This window comes from Lampris incognitus, chromosome 13, assembly GCF_029633865.1.
Source record: "Lampris incognitus isolate fLamInc1 chromosome 13, fLamInc1.hap2, whole genome shotgun sequence".
Taxonomy (NCBI): Eukaryota; Metazoa; Chordata; class Actinopteri; order Lampriformes; family Lampridae; genus Lampris; species Lampris incognitus.
The window spans coordinates 138,341-159,408 of record NC_079223.1 but is presented as its reverse complement, the minus strand read 5'-3'; the positions used below and the strand labels follow the sequence as shown (position 1 = coordinate 159,408).

General features: G+C 48.1%; 1 protein-coding gene and 1 pseudogene across 2 annotated transcripts in view; one reads left to right on the top strand and one right to left on the bottom strand.

Annotated features, from left to right (window-relative positions):
- tspan14 (tetraspanin 14) overlaps positions 1 to 4,833 on the top strand; it is a 54,796-nt gene extending 49,963 nt beyond the window's left edge. For both annotated transcript variants that reach the window (XM_056291599.1, XM_056291601.1), the window contains one exon: positions 1,051 to 4,833. In XM_056291599.1, coding sequence (XP_056147574.1) covers positions 1,051 to 1,119 — 69 coding nt within the window. In that variant the 3' untranslated portion in view covers positions 1,120 to 4,833. The remainder of the gene's footprint in view (positions 1 to 1,050) is intronic.
- Positions 4,834 to 11,108: 6,275 nt separating this feature from the next.
- Positions 11,109 to 14,633, bottom strand: LOC130123108 (uncharacterized; annotated as a pseudogene).
- Positions 14,634 to 21,068: the final 6,435 nt, after the last annotated feature.

Here is a 21,068-nt window from a genome sequence, read left to right as displayed (position 1 = left end):
GACATGCATGGGAATACCTGCATACATGTGGAGGATGTGGTTTGTTTTTACCATCCAAGAGAAGACATCCAAGTTTGATGTAACAAATTTTCATACCTATTGCTGTATAAAAAAGAATATCATACCAGTCATTTCCCTTCATCAGGCAGGGGCAGTGGGTTATGTCCCTGTTAGAAGTAATGATTTAAAACAAAACAACAGTCCAGTGTGTGAGACCCTGGATGTGGACTGCACTATTAACTGTTGTCTACCAAAGCATTAATAAGTGTATGGCAGGAGAAGACTTGCATCTGGTCCACATAGTCATTCTCAACCTTTGCACTGCTGTACAGAGAATAATGATCAAATTATAAACCCACTAGCTAAAATCTGTAAGCCTGTACAAGTCATGAGATGAAGCCAAACAGCCATTGAAATGCTTTATTTCTGCCCATTATGGACATTCAAATGGGCAAAAAGAAATGCAGTGTTGGTAGATTATCTATCAAAAGGAAAGGTTTTTCTACTGTCATGAATTATCTTCAAAGTAAAGACAATGTAGGTTTTAGGAGAATTGGGATATTTTTATTTTTAATATTCCAGGCATTTGGTGAGAACAAGATAAAAATGGATGATATCAGAGGTAAGGATGTAGCTATTTACACTCAACATTAACCCTGTCAAATCTGATTCACCTGAGACTAATGGGTAGAGTAGGGGAATTTTCATTTTTGTTTTTGGCATGATAATTATATCAGAATTGTATGTTGTCTTCATGGGCAACATACAGGAATTCATGGTATAATTTCTATCACACCTGACTACATTTCATTCTACTGTAATGCAGATAATATGTTGGCAGTTACACGGTAAAGTCATCAACTCTGATACATACATCCTTTGTGTACAATGTAGAACCATAATGTTGGAACAAATTTACATTGAAAAGAGACAATATCCTAAATGTCTGATCCTTTGTGGTCCTGGCTAGCAGAGAGTTCAAATCAGGACAATGAACAGCGCTGTTTGCCTTCCGTTCCTAACCTTCCCTCTTCTTCCTTCTCTCTGTAGATGGTGGGAATCTACCTGGCCAGGACATTAATTGGAGACATTGAGAAGGTCAAATTCAGCTATTACTAAAACATATAGTTTTCCACCAGCGGAAGTTGCTTCATTCATCTGTTGCTGATCATCCTGCCGTTTTTCTACTCCTCCACCTCTAACCACTCGGACAAATACACATCCTTCTCTTCTCCTCTGGGACAACTGTGTCGCGGTACTTCCTTCACCACCAACCAAATGTGCCTTTCTCCCTCCCACTATATTGTCTCGGATGTCTGCTAAGCATGAGTGGAAATGACAACATTTTCATTGTTATAGTTTGCCTCTGCATAAATATCTTTGGTTTTGTTAAGTACGGTGCCTCAAAATAATCTTAAACTTATTTCCTTTGAGAGGAACAAAGAACATGGGAAGCAGAAAGACCGAAGTGGTCCCCTTTTCAGGCATATTGTCAGCTCAAAGAGGTAGCCCAGCACACATCTCAACATATTGTCATGTTAAAACCACAGGAAGAAACAACAACAACAATGTGTCCTGGTTGTCAGGCCACTGTTCTGCTCTACTATCTTCTGTTCCTGGTTGTCAGGAACAGAAGCCATGTCAAGATACAGGAGATTAAACTTAGTTAGTGATGTTCTCATATAAACTCCCAAAAATCCCGAAATGCCTGTAAATGTAAAAGGTTTTGATGCTATTTGACTGTGGCCTGTGTCATCAAGTGTGCTTATTTTGACTATCTGGGCATAAGGCGACTGAAACCTCAGTTCCTGCCACTATTTAGTGCCTCCATCATTCCAGCTTTTATTTCCTTTAAACTTCTATAACTTGTGTCATAGAGAGCTGACTTCCAGACCGTGTGACAAGCTTTGGTAGACTAAATGACTGCCTCCAGAGTGAACTGGAGGCAGTCCTCATTGGATCCACACAGGGGAATCACGGGATGTGGTTGTTGTGCTTCAAGCCACTTCACCCTCTCTACTCTTGGAAGAGGATGTGACATGTTTTACTCCTAGACTCCGGATCGTCCTTTCTTTTGGAGCCAGTTAAGCCCATTTGATGTATTTGTAGCTATTTCTCCATACTTCCAAAGAAATATGGAAATAGTACTTGAATTAAAAAAAAGTCATACATTGGCCCAGTTTCAAGATCTCTCTTTACCAGTTTCCCTGCCACTGATAATATGAAATATTTTAAAAATCCACAGGTGCTCTGAAATATGTCCAGGAATATGCACCAAAGTTGACAAGACTGTTTGGTAGATAATGGCTTCTAAAATCCAACTCGTACTCTTTAGTCCTGAGGAACACGGCAAACCCATCACCGCTGTCTCCTGAGGAACATCTTCTGTAGTGTGTTTTTGGCCCAACCTGACATTTGAAAAGTAAAGGTGAATTTTCTTTTACAAAGTGGTTTTGCTACTGTTATAAACTGTGTTTTTAAATGTGTTCCATAGACCATTAAGCTTTAACAAAAGGGATTTCTTGTCAATAGGATTGCTCTTCTTTGTAAAGGTGAATTTTATGATAGCCTAGCATTTTATGTGCAGTATTTTTTTTTAATGGCACTGGACTTCTTGGAGAAAAGTGAAAAAATATTTAACAGCTCTCATAGGGAGCAGTCATACAAACCAGGGCTGCTAATGCCAAGCTCAGGCTACATAACCAGCCATATTCTGATAGGATTATGCTGTGCAGACTAATATGGAGCATTGGGCAAATTATTAATATCAGAAACAACTGGTGTTGTAGTGTAACATGGTCAAAGACGATAGATGAGGCATCTGGTACCATGTCAGAAGTGTTTGCCTCTTGCCTTCCACTGTGACAGCTTCACCTCATTGATTGCATATTGATATTGTTAATCAGCAAAAGAAAGATCCCCCCTTAAACATCTGACAAACATGGTTGATTAGGCCAAGAATTAAGATGACTTACCTGGTATGATGAACAGTGTAGTCTGAGCTCAACTTATCAGCACCGCTGTTCACTGTGCATACATACAAGATATGGAAAGAGATGAAGACATTCAGAGAACTAACAGGGCTGTGGTTGTAATGCAGGAACCCTCAGTACTGCTGATTTTCTATTATGCCAGGCAGTTAATGTTCTCCCGTTGTCCCAGTTATTCACGCTTCGATTAGGGACGTTCTTAAACTGGAGAAAAAGGTGAATATAATCAACTTTCTGGAAGAATGTAAAACCAGTAGTAATGTTGGTACCTGAGGACTTGATTGAGAACCACTGATACAGCCCTTACACTGACAGTAATCTCTATGTGCGCATACGTAATATTCACCGTCACCACCAGATGGCGTAGTGATAGACAATCCAGGGGCTAATTTACACATCTGTAACACTGAATTGCAGTATTCGGGTCTATCAGTGGCCTTTTTAGGGTTAGGGTTAAAGTGAGTAACATTGATTTTTGTCATTACAGTGATGCCTGTCAAGGGGTGGGGTATTGGCAGCAAGTGAACAGTCAGTTCTTGAAATTGATGTTGAATTGAAATTGACTCGCCAAAGAGTTCAACTATCTTGGGGTCTTGTTCGTGAATAAGGGTAGGATGGAGTGGGAGAGTGACAGGCGGCTTGGTGCAGCATCAGCAGTAATGCGGACATTGTACCGGACCATTGTGGTGAAGAGGGAGCTGAGCTGGAAGGCAAAGCTCTCAATTTACCAGTCAGTCTTCGTTCCAACCTTCACCTATGGTCATGAGCTTTGGGTAGTGACCAAAAAGGTGAGATTGCGGATACAAGCGGCTGAGATGAGTTTCCTCTGTAGGGTGTCTGGGCTCAGCCTTAGAGATAGGGTGAGGAGCTCGGACATCCGGAGGGAGCTCAGAGTAGAGCCGCTGCTCCTTCACATCGAAGGGAGCCAGTTGAGGTGGTTCAGGCATCTGATTAGGATGCCTCCTGGGCGCCTTCCTTTGGAGGTTTTCTGGGAATGTCCAACTGAGGGGAGACCCCGCAGTAGACCTAGAACTGACTAGAGGGACTACATGTCCAGTCTGGCCTGGGAACACCTTGGGATCCCCCAGGAGGAGGTAGAGGGTGTTGCTGGGGAGGGGGACATCTGCAGTGCTTTACTTAGCTTGCTGCCACCGCAACCCAACCTCGGAGAAGCGGCTGAAGATGAGATGAGATAATAATGGAGAGAGATGTAAATATGTTGTATAGTTATAGTTATGTTAGAGAAGAAGAGTTTATTAGTGGATTTGTGGAGGGGAGCACTTTTATCGTGATTGGGGAAGGAGGGAGAGCGATGTTGGATTTTGGTAAAATCATGTGGTGTGTATGGTATATGTGTATTTTTTTTGGGGGGGGGTTCTTTGATCTGGTGGCGGGTCTGTAGGCTGGAAGCCATGCCAAAGCCTATAGGTTACCTCATTGTTTTCTGTCTTGTATATCTGTGTTTTATTTTTTCATTCTTATTCTCTTAGATTCTGTAGAGTTCGATGGGTTTGTGAAATATTTTAATTCCCTATTGGTTTAATATATATATGTTGTATTTTGAATGTTTTTTTCTATAAAATAAAAGAGAGAAAAAAGAGGGGCCACTTGCCTGTAGGTGGGTGTCGATTGTGGAGTCCTAGCCTGACACGTTAGCCCCTCTGTATTGTGCTATCCTCTTGGCCAACGTCTGTTGGTCCACCAAGATAGTAGTGTACCAAGTATGATGGATGACTGGACGGTAGTGTGGCGTGGGAGATGTCTCAGTACACCCCATCCATTGAACCTTCCCTTCAACATTTCCCCCCATAGGAGGACCTTCCAGCCCAATTACAACAAGCCTTTCTCCTACTACACTTCTTCCAGTACCCAACCCTGGATGAGACAACAACATCAATGGGTCAGTAGGCAACCATGTGGACAAAACAGATACAGAAATAATAACTATCAGATCCAAATTCAACCCAAGCCACAATCTAATCAGGATCTTGTGTCCCAAAAACATTTGAATGACTGATCAGAAAAATCTCTAATCTTAGCCCTATGGTGCATCATCTTGGTAAGATTTCTTCCACACACACACACACACACACACACACACACACACACACACACACACACACAAAAACTGGCTCTGTACCCTCTTGGTAGCTGAAAATTGACTGATTATCTCAGCACGGTAATCAGAGCAGCTTCAGTAGTTCCAACCACACAATTGTTGCTAGAAGGAAATACAAAGAATTGGGCCTTCACAACACAAAATTATTCTGACTGATCACTATAATCAGTATAGAGGATACCCTGCAGGATCTAGAAAATATGTTACAGGAGGACAGCCTTTGAGATTACTGCCAAGTGGGCCTGGAGAAATTTCCAACAAAGATTACAAAGGGATACTGTTGACTGCACAAAAGGTCTGTTGGTTTCCCTGTCTCAATCCAAATCTGATCAGGTTTCCCTGTCTCAATCCAAATCTGAGCAGGTTTCCTTATCTCAATCCAAATCTGATCAGGTTTCCCTGTCTCAATCCAAATCTGAACAGGTTTCCCTGTCTCAATCCAAATCTGAGCAGGTTTCCTTGTCTCAATCCAAATCTGATCAGGTTTCCCTGTCTTAATCCAAATATGATCAGGTTTCCCTGTCTCAATCCAAATCTAAGCAGGTTTCTCTGTCTCAATCCAAATCTGAGCAGGTTTCCCCGTCTCAATCCAAATCTGAGCAGGTTTCCTTGCCTCAATCCAAATATGATCAGGTTCCCTGTCTTAATCCAAATCTGATCAGGTTTCCCTGTCTCAATCCAAATCTGAGCAGGTTTCCTTGTCTCAATCCAAATATGATCAGGTTTCCCTGTCTTAATCCAAATATGATCAGGTTTCCCTGTCTCAATCCAAATCTAAGCAGGTTTCCCTGTCTCAATCCAAATCTGAGCAGGTTTCCCTGTCTCAATCCAAATCTGAGCAGGTTTCCTTGCCTCAATCCAAATATGATCAGGTTCCCTGTCTCGATCCAAATCTGATCAGGTTTCCCTGTCTCAATCCAAATCTGAGCAAATTTCCCTGTCTTAATCCAAATCTGATGAGGTTTCCCTGTCTCAATCCAAATCTGATGAGGTTTCCCTGTCTCAATCCAAATCTGAGCAAATTTCCCTGTCTTAATCCAAATCTGATGATGTTTCCCTGTCTCAATCCAAATCTGATCAGGTTTCCCTGTCTCAATCCAAATCTGAGCAGGTTTCCTTGTCTCAATCCAAATATGATCAGGTTTCCCTGTCTTAATCCAAATCTGATGAGGTTTCCCTGTCTCAATCCAAATCTAAGCAGGTTTCCCTGTCTCAATCCAAATCTGAGCAGGTTTCCCTGTCTCAATCCAAATCTGAGCAGGTTTCCTTGCCTCAATCCAAATATGATCAGGTTCCCTGTCTTAATCCAAATCTGATCAGGTTTCCCTGTCTCAATCCAAATCTGAGCAAATTTCCCTGTCTTAATCCAAATCTGATGAGGTTTCCCTGTCTCAATCCAAATCTGATGAGGTTTCCCTGTCTCGATCCAAATCTGAGCAAATTTCCCTGTCTTAATCCAAATCTGATGAGGTTTCCCTGTCTCAATCCAAATCTGATCAGGTTTCCCTCTCTCAATCCAAATCTGAGCAAATTTCCCTGTCTTAATCCAAATCTGATGAGGTTTCCCTGTCTCAATCCAAATCTGATGAGGTTTCCCTGTCTCGATCCAAATCTGAGCAAATTTCCCTGTCTTAATCCAAATCTGATGAGGTTTCCCTGTCTCAATCCAAATCTGATCAGGTTTCCCTCTCTCAATCCAAATCTGAGCAGGTTTCCTTGCCTCAATCCAAATATGATCAGGTTCCCTGTCTTAATCCAAATCTGATCAGGTTTCCCTGTCTCAATCCAAATCTGAGCAAATTTCCCTGTCTTAATCCAAATCTGATGAGGTTTCCCTGTCTCAATCCAAATCTGATGAGGTTTCCCTGTCTCGATCCAAATCTGAGCAAATTTCCCTGTCTTAATCCAAATCTGATGATGTTTCCCTGTCTCAATCCAAATCTGATCAGGTTTCCCTGTCTCAATCCAAATCTGAGCAGGTTTCCTTGTCTCAATCCAAATATGATCAGGTTTCCCTGTCTTAATCCAAATCTGATGAGGTTTCCCTGTCTCAATCCAAATCTAAGCAGGTTTCCCTGTCTCAATCCAAATCTGAGCAGGTTTCCCTGTCTCAATCCAAATCTGAGCAGGTTTCCTTGCCTCAATCCAAATATGATCAGGTTCCCTGTCTTAATCCAAATCTGAGCAAATTTCCCTGTCTTAATCCAAATCTGATGAGGTTTCCCTGTCTCAATCCAAATCTGATGAGGTTTCCCTGTCTCGATCCAAATCTGAGCAAATTTCCCTGTCTTAATCCAAATCTGATGAGGTTTCCCTGTCTCAATCCAAATCTGATCAGGTTTCCCTCTCTCAATCCAAATCTGAGCAGGTTTCCTTGTCTCAATCCAAATCTGAAGAAGTTTCCTTGTCTCAATCCAAATCTGAGTAGGTTTCCCTGTCTCAATCCAAATCTGAGCAAGTTTCCCTGTCTTAATCCATATCTGAGCAAGTTTCCCTGTCTTAATCCAAATCTGAGCAAGTTTCCCTGTCTTAATCCAAATCTGATCAGGTTTCCTTGTCTCAATCCAAATCTGAGCAGGTTTCCTTGTCTCAATCCAAATCTGAGCAAGTTTCCCTGTCTCAATCCAAATCTGATCAGGTTTCCTTGTCTCAATCCAAATATGATCAGGTTTCCCTGTCTCAGTCTGATTAGGTTCCACCAGTGAAAACAACCCCGATAGTGGTATATGGATAACAAGTATGTTACACTATTATGTTACACTATCTCCTGCAAGAGTCCATGTGCAACCATTGTCATCCCCATTCGTCCTCCCTGCTGTCAATCATCATTATTCCATCTGCTCATCAGCCAATCAGCTTCCTCCTGCAGGTACACCTTTTCCAATCAACTCTCAGCTCCATTGTAAATAGCTCCAATCCATGCCCGCTGGCAGTTCTCCTCATGTACACTTGTGTGCTGTTTGCGTTAGTTCTGTGGTCGGTTCCTCCGGTCTTGTCGGTCAGTTTTGTTTTTTTCCCCCCCAGCGAGCAGAGGGCACGCGCCGGGGGGAGGGGCTTTCGCGGCCCCTTCCTCTGCGTTCCTTTGCTCCTCAGCCCTTACGCAGGACTCAGCCGGACCGTCTGGCCCAGTTGTCCTTCCACGGCTGCCGCCGCGAGGTTTGCCGCCCCCAGTCGTCATGGTGGGTCCAAGAGCTCGGTGTGTGCTCTGCGGCGGTCCCCAGAAGACACGCGCATGTTCTCACAATCCTCGCACTCCGACGCGCATGCTTAAAAAAACAACAACCCTATATTTACATATTTTGTTATTAACTTCCGGGTTGGCCGCGAAATTTCCCGTGAAGTGAGACCGGCCAGACCGGTCCCCGCTAAGGTTCGTTAAATTAAATTAGAACGTCTCGTGCTCATTAACCAGTCCGATGTAAATGGAGATAACGTGAAGTGGGAAAATACGTAATTACAATCTGGTTGTCGACCAAATCAAATGAATTATCCATTTGGAAATAAAGCTTGGAAAGATCAAGGGGGGATGCTGAGAGAATGGGTCGGTATGATAGGGAGAGAGGCTGTGTTGGACGAGGAAGGAGAGAGAGAAATGTATGTGGGAGGAGGAGAGAGGAGAGCGGGTGCGATGAGTGTGGAAACCAGAGTGATGTATAGATGCTTTAACAGGGGAAGAAGTGAGAAGACCGGCTGTGTGTGGGGAAAGTGTGGGAGAGGGTTATGAATGAGGTGGACCTCATGAATGAGAATGGGGGGGATATGGAGAAATCTGAGAGTTAAGTCAGTTTTATTTGTATTGCCCAATATCACAAATTACAAATGTGCCTCAGTGGGCTTAACAGCAACACGACATCCTGTCCTTAGACCCGCTCATCGGATAAGGTACAACTCCCTAAAAACCTTTAACAGGGAGAAAACTAGGAAGAAACCTCAGGGAGAGCAACAGAGGAGGATCTCTCTCCCAAGACGGGCAACATGCAATGGATGTTGAGTTTACACAATTTACACAACACAACACTGAAAGACGATAAACAGAAATATAACGCACTTATAAAATGTATGAAGAATAGGATGCGCAGGATGCCAAGTGAGTGGAAGGCCATAGTGAAGTGGAAGAGTGTTGGTTGTGAGGATCTTGATTTTTTTTTCTTTCTTTCATTAAGGCACAATAAGGTGTTCTCTAATGTAATAATTAGTAAGTTTGAGGTGAATGTGAAGAAAGGATGTGATGTGTGGTGTGGGAGTGGAAAGGTGGATGTGAAGAAAGGATGTGATGTGTGTGTGGTGTGGGAGTGGAAAGGTGGATGTGAAGAAAGGATGTGATGTGTGTGGTGGGGGAGTGGAAAAGTGGTTGTGAAGAAAGGATGTGATGTGTGTGGTGTGGGAGTGGAAAGGTGGATGTGAAGAAAGGATGTGATGTGTGGTGTGAGAGTGGAAAGGTGGATGTGAAGAAAGGATGTGATGTGTGTGGTGTGGGAGTGGAAAGGTGGATGTGAAGAAAGGATGTGATGTGTGTGGTGGGGGAGTGGAAAAGTGGTTGTGAAGAAAGGATGTGATGTGTGTGGTGTGGGAGTGGAAAGGTGGATGTGAAGAAAGGATGTGATGTGTGGTGTGGGAGTGGAAAGGTGGATGTGAAGAAAGGATGTGATGTGTGTGGTGTGGGAGTGGAAAGGTGGATGTGAAGAAAGGATGTGATGTGTGTGGTGTGGGAGTGGAAAGGTGGATGTGAAGAAAGAATGTGATGGGTGTGGGAGTGGAAAGGTGGATGTGAAGAAAGGATGTGATGTGTGTGGTGTGGGAGTGGAAAGGTGGACGTGAAGAAAGGATGTGATGTGTGGTGTGGGAGTGGAAAGGTAGACATGAAGAAAGGATGTGATGTGTTTGGTGTGGGAGTGGAAAGGTGGATGTGAAGAAAGGATGTGATGTGTGTGGTGTGGGAGCGGAAACATCTATGCATGAGTTTGTCGAATGTTGTGAACTGAAGGGATACATTTTGAAAATAAAAAAATAATAAGTAGATGGTGGAGAGGTGGTTTGTTGACAGAATGGGATGGAGAGAACTGGGGTTGTTTTGGGTGGCTGGCAAAGTGAATGGACGTAATGTGAATTTATTAAATGAAGTTTTAAGCCATGCAAGGTTTGCTGTCAAGCTAAGGAGGAATATGTTGTGTGGTTATATTAGAGAAGAAGAGTTTGTTGATATGTTGTGTGGTTATGTTAGAGAAGAAGAGTTTGTTGATATGTTGTGCGGTTATGTTAGAGAAGAAGAGTTTGTTGATATGTTGTGTGGTTATGTTAGAGAAGAAGAGTTTGTTGATATTGTAACGTGCATGGATAAGGAGACACGCTGGCTGCTGGCTGGCGGGTCTGATCCTTTAGTCGAGCGGTTAGCGATGTCCCCTGCGGTGCGGGCGATACGGGTTCGCTTCCCGGCCGCGGCAGTTCCTGTGGTTGTGTTGTCGCCCGAAATTCGCTACATTGGTGTCAGAAGTGGGATGGGGCGACCGTAAGACCATCGAAAGCGTATGCGCCCTGAGGCGTGAAGGAGCTGATATGCTTCAGATCGGGGACGCGCTTCCCAAAGGAGGGGGTAGTGTAACGTCGGGTTACTTAACGTATACCCTGGTTGTTTTTCTAACTTCGTTCGGTGTTTCACTATGGGAAACGCCCTCCGCGTGACCATACGGAAGCTCCAATGACACAACGTCTGTCTCTGACAGACAGGTCGACCTTCGGGGAGGGGGGGAGGCCCCCGCCCGGGCCCCGCCCCCTCTTATATCCCCCGGTCGATTGCCCTGCCAAGTCATTCTATACCGGTTTCTTCCCTCTGCCATGCGAGAAGGGAAATGCAGGTGAAACACCTCACTCTGTTATCAGAGAACCAGGGTATACGTCAAGTAACCCGACGTTCTTTTTCTAACTTCGTTCGGTGTTTCACTATGGGAGATATAGCCCACTCCCGGCTTGCATACTCTCCTGAAGCCATCCGGCATTCAGACTCAGACTGACACATTATTCACAGGCGCTAAAGCCCCCCCAGTCCCTAGCACCGCATGAGCTAAGGACGGGTCTGAAACATCCAGCCTGTAAAATCTGACAAAAGTGTGCGGAGTAGCCCAACTCGCTGCCGCACAGATGTCCTCAACACAAACTCCCCTGAACAGAGCCCATGACGTAGCCATGCCTCTGGTGGAGTGAGCTCTTAACCCAGCAGGAGGCTGCAAGCCCCTGCGTCTGTAAGCCAGCTCGATAGCTTCCACAATCCAGTGGGACAGCCTCTGGCGGGACAGTGGCTTTCCCTTGTGGGGCATGGCCCAGGAGACAAACAGCTGATCACTCCTGCGGAGCTCTGCTGTCCTGCCCACGTACGTCCGTAATGCCCTGACCGGGCATAGAGTATTCAGCCTGCGCTCCTCCGCTGTTGCAAACGGCGGAGGATGAAAAGCCCCAATACTACTGTGGGGCATCTGTATGCAGACTCCAACACCTTAGGTACAAAGGCCGGGTTGGGTCGCAAACATACTTTAGAGCACCCCGGAGCAAACTGCATGCAGGTTGGGCGCGTTGACAGAGCACGTAAATCACTCACTCGCTTTGCCGTAGTCAAAGCTAAAAGTAAGGCAGATTCAAGGGAGAGGAACTTTAACCCCACTCCCTCCGTGGTTCGAACGGGTGTTGAGACAGGGCGTCTAACACCAGAGACAAATCCCATACTGGTACCAGGGGTCTTGAAACGGGGCGCTTGCGGCGCGCCCCCCTCATAAAGCTGCGTACCAGTGGGTGCTGGCCAGGTGTTTTATCACCGAGGCCTATATGGCATGCTGAAATAGCCGCCAGATAAACTTTAATGGTGGAATACGACTTTCCTCTGTCCAACAGGTCCTGTAGGAAACAGAGGACATCCCTCACCGAGCATTGAAAAGATACAATGCGCCTCTCCTCACACCACTTCTCAAATACTCGCCATTTACCACTGTAAAGCGAGCGGGTGGAGGGAGCCCTCGCACACTGAATGGTGTCGATCACGCTGGAGGGCAGACCTACTGCATCCAGATTTAGCCTTTCACGGGCCAGACCCAGAGCGCCACCAGCTCCGGGTGGGGGTGGTAAATTTCTCCCCGCGCCTGAGACAGGAGGTCCCTGCGCAGCGGGAGCGGCCATGGCCGGCCCGACAGACAGTAACTGAACTATCTCCGCCACCCAGTGTCTGGATGGCCACCGAGGAGCTATTAGGATCAGTGACAGGCCCCGTTCCCGCACTCTGGCTAGAGTGGGGGAGATCAGGCCGAGGGGAGGGAACGCGTAAAGCAGAACATCTGGCCACGGGTGCGCTAACGCATCCACACCCAGCGCTGCATCCGCGTCTGCCAAGGAGAAGAACAGAGGACACTGTGCGTTTTCTCGCGATGCGAAGAGATCTACGACAGCCTGGCCGTATCTCTGCCACACCTGTGCTACTACTTGGGGATGGAGTTTCCATTCCCCGAACAGCGGATTCCCTCTCGACAGAAGATCTGCTCCTCTGTTCAGTACTCCTGCTACGTAGCCGCGAGCTGCTCCACAGAATGATTTTCCGAGCCAGTCTGTGCAGCTGTAGGGAGCGTGTGCCTCCCTGCCGGTTTATATACGCCACCACTGTGGAGTTGTCGGACTTCAACAGGACATTTTTGTCCCTGAGGAGAGGGGAGAAGTATTTGAGTGCCAGAAACACTGCCATCAATTCCAAGAAGTTTATGTGAGCGCAGGATAACTCCATGGGCCAGATGCCGTTCACCGCTCTGCCCTGGAAGGTCGCTCCCCATCCTGTGAGGGACGCGTCCGTTGTCATGGCAACCCTGCACGCCGCGGTCCCCAAGCGCATCCCCTGAGAGAAGATCGCCGGGTCGCGATGCAGAGCCTCCATGCCCGTTAACGAGACTGTCACTAAACGGAGGAGGTGACGACGGGGGCATAATTTCAGTGATGCCACCCATCTCTGTACATCTCTCATCATAAGGAGGCCCATTCTTATTACAGATATGACCGACGCCATCAAACCGAGGAGCCGCAGACAGATCCTGAACGGCACCCTGGCGCCCAGCTGGAAGCGGGCCAAACACCGTCTGAATGATCTTATCCTCTCCTCTGACAGAGTGACACGATACGAGAGAGAGTTTATGCTGAGGCCCAAATATACTGTGCATTGTGCGGGCCATAATCGGCTCTTGGACCAGTTTATTCTGAAACCCAAGCTCGCCAGATGTGACGTCACCACTGTCGCATCTCCGGTCGCCTGTTCTTGTGAATGAGAACAGACCAGATAATCGTCTATGTATGAAAATATTCTGATGCCTCTGTCCCGTAACGGAGACAGCGCTGCCTCTACACACTTGCTGAACACCCGCGGGGCTAGTGAAAGACCAAACGGGAGACCTAAATACTCGTAGGATTTGCCCTGGTGTGCAAACCTGAGATATTTTCTGTGTGCAGGGAGAATATCGATGTGAAAATAAGCATCTGCCAGATCTATCGTCAGAAACCAGTCGCCCGGACGGATAGACTGACAAAGCACTTTGTGTGTCAACATCTTGAACATGTATTTTCTCAAATGATTGTTTAATACACGCAGGTCCAAAATAGGGCAGAGTGAGGCCCCCCCTTTTTTTGGAATGAGGAAGTAACGGCTGTAAAAACCCTGCCGGGACTCGTTTGGCACCAATCTGATCGCTTTCTTTATCAACAGAGAAGCAATCTCTTTCTGCAGCACCTGTGCTGCTTCCCCTCTCGCTACACAATCTAAAACACCGTTGAACCTCGGTGGTTTCATAGCAAACTGTAGCCTGTATCCCCGGGAGGTAGTTGACAGAACCCACGGGGGAACTGCGCATGCGCGCCAGCTCTCCCTCAGCGCAGCGAGTCTCTGCTCCCTCTTCCACAGTGAGTGGAGAGGCTTCCCTCTAGAGGGGCGATGGCGCCCTCTTGAGGGAGGGGAGAGGTGTGACCCCTCTCCCTGCTTATTATTTCTTTTTGGTTGTAACTTGCCCTCGGCTCTGAGCCTGGATGCAGAGTTGCTGACTTTATTTCTGTTTTCCCCACGGTTTGTTATTCCCCGCTCCCGGCTGCTGCTGGCTGGCCCCGGGCTTGCGCGCAGGTTTCTCATCTGGCCGCCTCCCTCTCGCTGTAGCAGCCGCTGCAGCAAAGCCAGTGCGGGCCGCGGGTCGTGGAGCCTGTTTGCGAGGCAGGCACAATTCGAAAGCCTCCCCGTCCTGTTTTCTGAGGGTGCTCGTCTCCCTCATTTTCTGCAAAGCTGGACCGAACAGAACTTTGGTGGGGTCGTAGGGGGCGTCCATCACCTCTGCTTTCTGGGTGTCTCCCAGCCCAGACAGGTTCAGCCACAGGGCTCTCTCCCCCGCGACCGCCAAGCCCATTACGCGGCCGCTTCCCTGCACAGCTCCGCGTGAGGAGCGCAGGAGGAGGTCATTTACAATGCAGATTTCGTCCCAGAGAATCGGGTTCGGGGCCCCCGAGTCCAGCTGCTGGCCCATTTCCTCCAAAATCTCTGCCTGATAAGCTGCCAGCAGTGTAACAGCGTTTAGGGAGCAGACTGACTGAGCAGCGTATTTATACATTCTCTGATAAATACCTGCGGCTGTGCGCTCCGTTTTCCCGGGCAGAGAAATGTGGGAGGACGCTGGGATGGTTCGGGTGAAGGTGGTATGCCACTGAAGGCTCCACCGCTGGGGGTTCGGCCAGCCCCAGGTCACTCATGCCGTACACCTCCAGCTTTGAGTAGCCCTGCGCGGTGAGCTTGCTCTTGTACGGGCTCGTCCAGAACCGGCTCATTTCTTGCATGCAGGCCGGGACTGCTGGGAGCAGCTGTTTGGCTGGAGGCTGAGACGGGGGGAGCCGTTTACCGTCGTAGAGGTCCCTGGCTTTCCCCTCCGTGTCCAGGGCCGCTGGCCATGGGATGTTTAATTTAGCCGCGGCCCGTTTGCAAACCTCGTACAGGTTACTATCAACCGGGGAGGTGCTCCGGAGGAGCTGGCGGGTCTGGAGTCCTGAGTGGGGAAGGTGGATTCGCCGTCCCCTTCCTCCATCTCATCCAGTTCGAGGATGTCGGAGCCGGCGTCGCCGTCCGCATCATCACTCACATTCCCCTTGTCGAAGAGGCCCTCGAACAGTGGGGGCATGTCCCGCACCTCAGCCTCTTCCATCAAGTCCGCCCAGGCCGCTGGCGCTGGCGGGTGATGGTCAGCCGTAGTTCCAGGTTTGGGTCCTGGCTAGCAGCGTTAGCTACCGCTACCCTCAGTCTCCTCTCCAGTATTTTCTCGGGCATCATGGCGCAGTGTGGACAAACCTGGGGATCAGCCAGGTGTAATGATCTGTGCCCTCTGGCTATGTTAACTTATAACATTAATAAAGCAAGGACGACTTCTCTCGTGCTGGGTGTTTATTCACCGACCGGATTCCGACTGACGTTGTTACGTACATCACGTGACTTTGTTGTGGCGCTACGGAAAGCCGTAAGGGACATTAGCAAATCAAATATTACTAGCAAATATTACATCTCCCTTTTTCTGAAAAGTGCTGCTTTCTCTGCAGAGATACAGACCACGTTGAGCACGTTTATAAGCGAATACAATCTTAATAAGAAAGAATATGAAAGTGGAACTCATATAACTGGACTGCAACAAAGTAGTGTAAAACATTTCCTTCACTGTCTAAATGTGACACCGTAATAACATTTCTTTTTTTTTTCTTCATTTCATTACTGGTAACTGCAAACAGCAGGTAGGTACACAAGGTAAGTGAACGCTGTAAACATTTCTTTTCAAAACATAGCAGGTATAGTACAGGTTGGTGTAAAATTCTCTCTTTTTTTTAACATTCATAAGTCAAGGATTTGTCTTGGTTTGATCGTGCGACCTGACCTCGTGGTGTAACCAGGCTGTGTGTCTGGTTGTCGCTGATTGTTCGTGTCTGGAGGTTCAGCATGCTCTTGCTGATGGGCTTGTGTGTTGTTGTTAGCGCTGGTAACAGTCTGCTGTGAAGTGTGTGTGTGTGTAGTGTGAGTGTTCACTCTGCTTTGTCGCAGGTGTTGATGGTTGCGTCGGTAGATCTGACCTTCTTTGGTTTGGATGTGGTAGCTCCTGTCTGTGTTCGCTGGTCTTTCCACAGTTGCAGGTCTCCAGGATCCATCCTCCTGCCGGAAGCGGATTGGTGTGCCTGCGGGCAGGTGGGGCAGAGGTTTGGCTGTTCGGTTGTAGTATGCCTGCTGGCGCTGTTGACATACCTCTCTCCTTTTGTGAACATCCTCCTGACTGGCGATCTGTGGCTGCAGGTGTTTTGCTGTTGATGGGAGAATGGACCGCAGCCTCCGACTCATCAGTAGCTGTGCCGGTGATTTCAGGTTGTCCACCGGTGTGTTGCGATACTCCAGTAAGCTCATGTAGGGGTCTTTGTTCTCAGCTTTGGCTTTGTCCAGGATGCGTTTGGCCGTCTGGACAGTCTTCTCGGAGAGGCCGTTGCTCTGTGGGTAGTGGGGGCTTGTGGTGGTGTGTGAGAAACCCCATGTCTGTGAGAAGTTGCGGAACTCACCAGAGTTGTAGCACGGACCGTTGTCGCTGATGATAGTCTCGGGGATTCCGTGTCGAGCCATTGCTGCTTTCAGCTTCATGATGACGGCAGATGAGGTGCAGCTGTAAAGTCTCTCTAGCTCGAAGAATCTGGAGTAGTAGTCCACAGTGACTATGAAGTCCTGTGAGTTCCATGTGAATAGGTCTGTGCCTATCACTTGCCACGGCCGCTCGGGTATGGCGTGTGACATCATTGGTTCCTTTGCATTTGCGCTGCGCCGTTCTTGGCATATGCTGCAGTCTGCTACCGCATCCTTGATCTGTTTCCCCATGCCAGGCCAGAACAGTAAGTCTCTTGCTCGGCATTTGCTTTTTTCCACGCCAAGGTGGCTGGCATGGATGCGCTGTATCATGTCCTTGCGAAGCTTTTGGGGGACAATGATTCTCTCACCTTTGAACAGGATACCGTCCATTTCTGAGATTTCTGCTCTGTGGTTCCAGTATTCCTGGATGCTGGGCGGGCACTTTTTCTTTGTGTCTGGCCAGCCAGTGAGTGTGGCTCGTCTGAGTGCGGTGAGCTGTGGATCTTGTGCTGTTTCCTGCTTGATTTCTGTGAGTCTTGTGTCGCTCACAGGGATGTTGCTGAGGACTGTGTGCACTTGGGCCTCCATCCCTTCCTGTAGGTCACTGTCGTGGTGTTCTATTGACTTGCGTGACAGTGTGTCGGCCACCGGTATGTCCTTACCGGGGCGGTGGATGATTTGGATGTCGTATTTTTGGAGCGCCAGGATCATCCGTTGCAGCCGGGGTGGTGCTGCTGCCAGTGGCTTTTTTAGTATTGCCTCCAGAGGCTTGTGGTCTGACTCCACAATCACTTTTCGTCCGTACATGTACTCGTGGAACCTCTTGCAGCCGAAGACCACAGCGTAGAGCTCCTTCTCTATCTGTGCGTAGTTTTCTTCAGTGCTGTTGATTGACTTGAACGCATAGGCAATTGGTTTGCCATCTTGGAGCATGACAGCCCCAAGGCCACTTTTGGATGCATCCACTTGGAGTCGCAGCTCTTTCTGCGGGTCGAAATATGACAGTACTGGACCTGGGTGCTGTGTAATGAGATTCTTCATCTCTTGGAACGCCTTGTCGTGGACTGCATCCCACACAAACTCACTGTCCTGTTTCAGAAGCTGTCTGAGGGGTGAGTTTATCTGTGAGAGGTGTGGAGCGAATCTGGCGAGGTAGTTGATCATGCCGAGGACTGTCTCCAGCTCTGCTTTGTTCTGTGGGGGTTGCATGTCCTTGACCACCTTCACCTTGTGTGGGTCTGGTTTGATGCCTTCGTGTGAGAGCGTGTGGCCGAAGTAGCTTACCTTGGACACGCATATGTGACACTTGTCGGGGTTGAGCCTCACCCCTCGCTCCCTTGTGCGCTTCAGCATCGCTCTGAGACTCTGGTCATGTTCCTCTTTAGTCTTGCCGAACACTAGTATGTCGTCCACTATGGCCGTCACACCATCCAATCCTTCATATGTTTCATCCACGCGTCTCTGGAACTCGTCTTGAGCGGACACGATTCCGAATGGCAGTCTGAGGAAACGATACCTGCCAAACACTGTGTTAAATGTCGTCAACATTGAGGATTCAGTGCTCAGTTTGATGGCCCAATAGCCTGACCGCGCGTCTAACACGCTAAAGTACTCAGCTCCAGCGAGCTTTGTGGTGGCGTCCTCCAGCGTGGGGAGGGGGTAGTGAGGTCGTTGTATCACTTTGTTAAGAGCTCTGGGGTCTAAACACACTCTAAGTTTGCCTGTCTTTGGCTTCTCAACAATAACGAGTGCGTTCACCCATTCTGTGGGTTCTGTTACCTGACAGATTATGCCGCCTTTCTCCATGCTGTCAAGCTCGTCCCTCAGTTTGCTGCGTAGGGCGATGGGGATTCTGCGTGGCGGGCAGACGACCGGCGTTGCATCTGGTGTGACGCGGAAGGTGCACTCGCCTGGGAACTCTCCTATTCCCTGGAAAACATCTGCATACTCATCCATTATGCTCTGTGATGTGACATTGTTTTCCTCGCTCACAGCCATCACTATTTTTACCAAGTTTAGGTCACGGCATGTTTTCATTGCCATGACTGGTGGGGCGTTTGTGTCAATGACGTAAAAGTCCAGCATCATTGCATTGTCTCTGTACTTACATTTGAGTTTGCATGTGCCTTTCACGCTCAGCGCGCCTCCTCCATATTCAGTGAGTCTGTGTATTGCTGGTTTCAGTGTCACATTTTTGAACAGCGCCTGGAACAGGTTGGTGGGAATAGTATTGGCCTGTGCCCCAGTGTCTAGTTTAAACTTTACCTTCTGTGGAGGTGTGCCAATTCCAACCTCTACGTAAGCCTGCTCGTTGCTTTTTCCGTTGGTCTCTATTGAGATGCAGTCTATATACATCTCTGTCTGTTCTCCCACAGCGGTGCTCTCCACTGTAATGTTGTCGAAGTACAGTTCTTCCTGCTCTCTGTCAGTGGTGTACTCTTCTGGGTTCTCTCCGACGGCATGTACTGTGCCACGGTAGTACTTTGTCTGTCCCTGGGAGCTAGACTTGCATACTTTAGCAAAATGATTGAGCTTCTTGCATTTAATGCATTGTTTACCCTTAGCTGGGCAAGTGGCTTTAGCGCCGTGTAGCCCTCCACAATAGCTACACGCCCTGGCGGCGGTGCTAACGTTACCCTGCCTTTGTCTGCAGTTAGCGTTAGCTGCTTTGGGTGCGTTCGGTTTGTAAGTCTTTCTGCCTATTGCGTGCACCGTTTCATGTGTGCTGCCCTGGCCCATAAACTTTAGCTGTTGCTTTGCTAGCTCGTGTGAGCGGGCTACATCTATGGCTTTTTCTAGCGTTAGCTCAGCTCCCTGGCTAAGTAGCTTTTCTCTCACTCTGGGTGAGTTGGTGGCAAACACGATGCGGTCCCTGACCATCTGGTCGGCATTTGGGTAGCCAAAGTCTTTGACTAGGAGCTTTAGTTCAGTTACAAATCGTTCGAAGGATTCACTCTCTCCCTGCATCTTTTCATGAAATTTATATCTGGCATAAATCGGGTTTGCTTTGGGGGTGATGTACTCAGTGTACTTATCGTAGTACGTATCTAGCTTCTTGGCTTGTTCTCCGCTGAGTGTCCAAGTGTTGTGCACATCGCGCCCTTTTTCCCCTATCTAGAGCAGGAGGTAGCTGCATTTCTCCTCTTCATTCTTCCCGTGCAGGGGGCCCGTGAACATTAGCTCCGTTGTTTGTCGAAATCGTTTCCATGCTTCAGGTAAGTTCGCCGATTCCCAGTCCATCCGTGGAGCTGGAACGCCGTACGAATCCATATTGGGTATTTAAACTCCGCTACTCTGACACCATGTAATGATCTGTGCCCTCTGGCTATGTTAACTTATAACATTAATAAAGCAAGGACGACTTCTCTCGTGCTGGGTGTTTATTCACCGACCGGATTCCGACTGACGTTGTTACGTACATCACGTGACTTTGTTGTGGCGCTACAGAAAGCCGTAAGGGACATTAGCAAATCAAATATTACTAGCAAATATTACACCAGGGACACCTGCGCGTGTTTAGCACCCATGCACGTGATGCACAGTGGATGCGGATCCCTGCCCGAGACGGGTGCTCCGCATGACGCGGGGCACGGGCGGGGGACACCCGCTACCTCCTTCTTCGGCTTGGGCCCTTTGGTGGGGGCCGAGGGAGAAGACATGTCCGCTGGAGGGGAGGATACGAAGAGCTAGGTGTTAGCCTAGGCAAGAGTAAAATAATCGGCTCGCCGCTACGCGTTAGCCTTGCTAATGACACCGGCTAGCTGGTGTAAGCCTCGCTAGGACCGAGTCAAACGGAGAACAGCCCGCCGCGATCCGACTATATACATATATATATATATATATATATATATATATATATATATATATATATATATATATATATATATAGCCTGAATGAATAGCTCGTCACAACGCGGCTTTATCCAGCTAAGTGAATTTCTTAACGATGCTTACCAGCGCGATCCAAATAATCGCCGATACCGCGCTAGGCGACGTGACTCCTTGGCGGGACGTCTGTTAGCTGTTTAGCAATGTCCGACTAGCTTGGATGCGCTGAGGGAGCTCGTTTCCGCAAGGGAAGTAAGCGAGAATGACTTGGCAGCGCAGTCGACCGGGGGATATATAAGAGGGGGCGGGGCGGGGCGGGGCGGGGCGGGGCCCTCCCCTAAAGTCGACCTGTCTGTCAGAGACAGACGTTGTGTCATTGGCGCTTCCGTATGGTCACGCGGAGAGCGTTTCCCATAGTGAAACACCGAACGAAGTTAGAAAAAGAACGTGCATGGATAAGCAGACACGCTGGCCGCTGGTTGCTGGCTGCAGG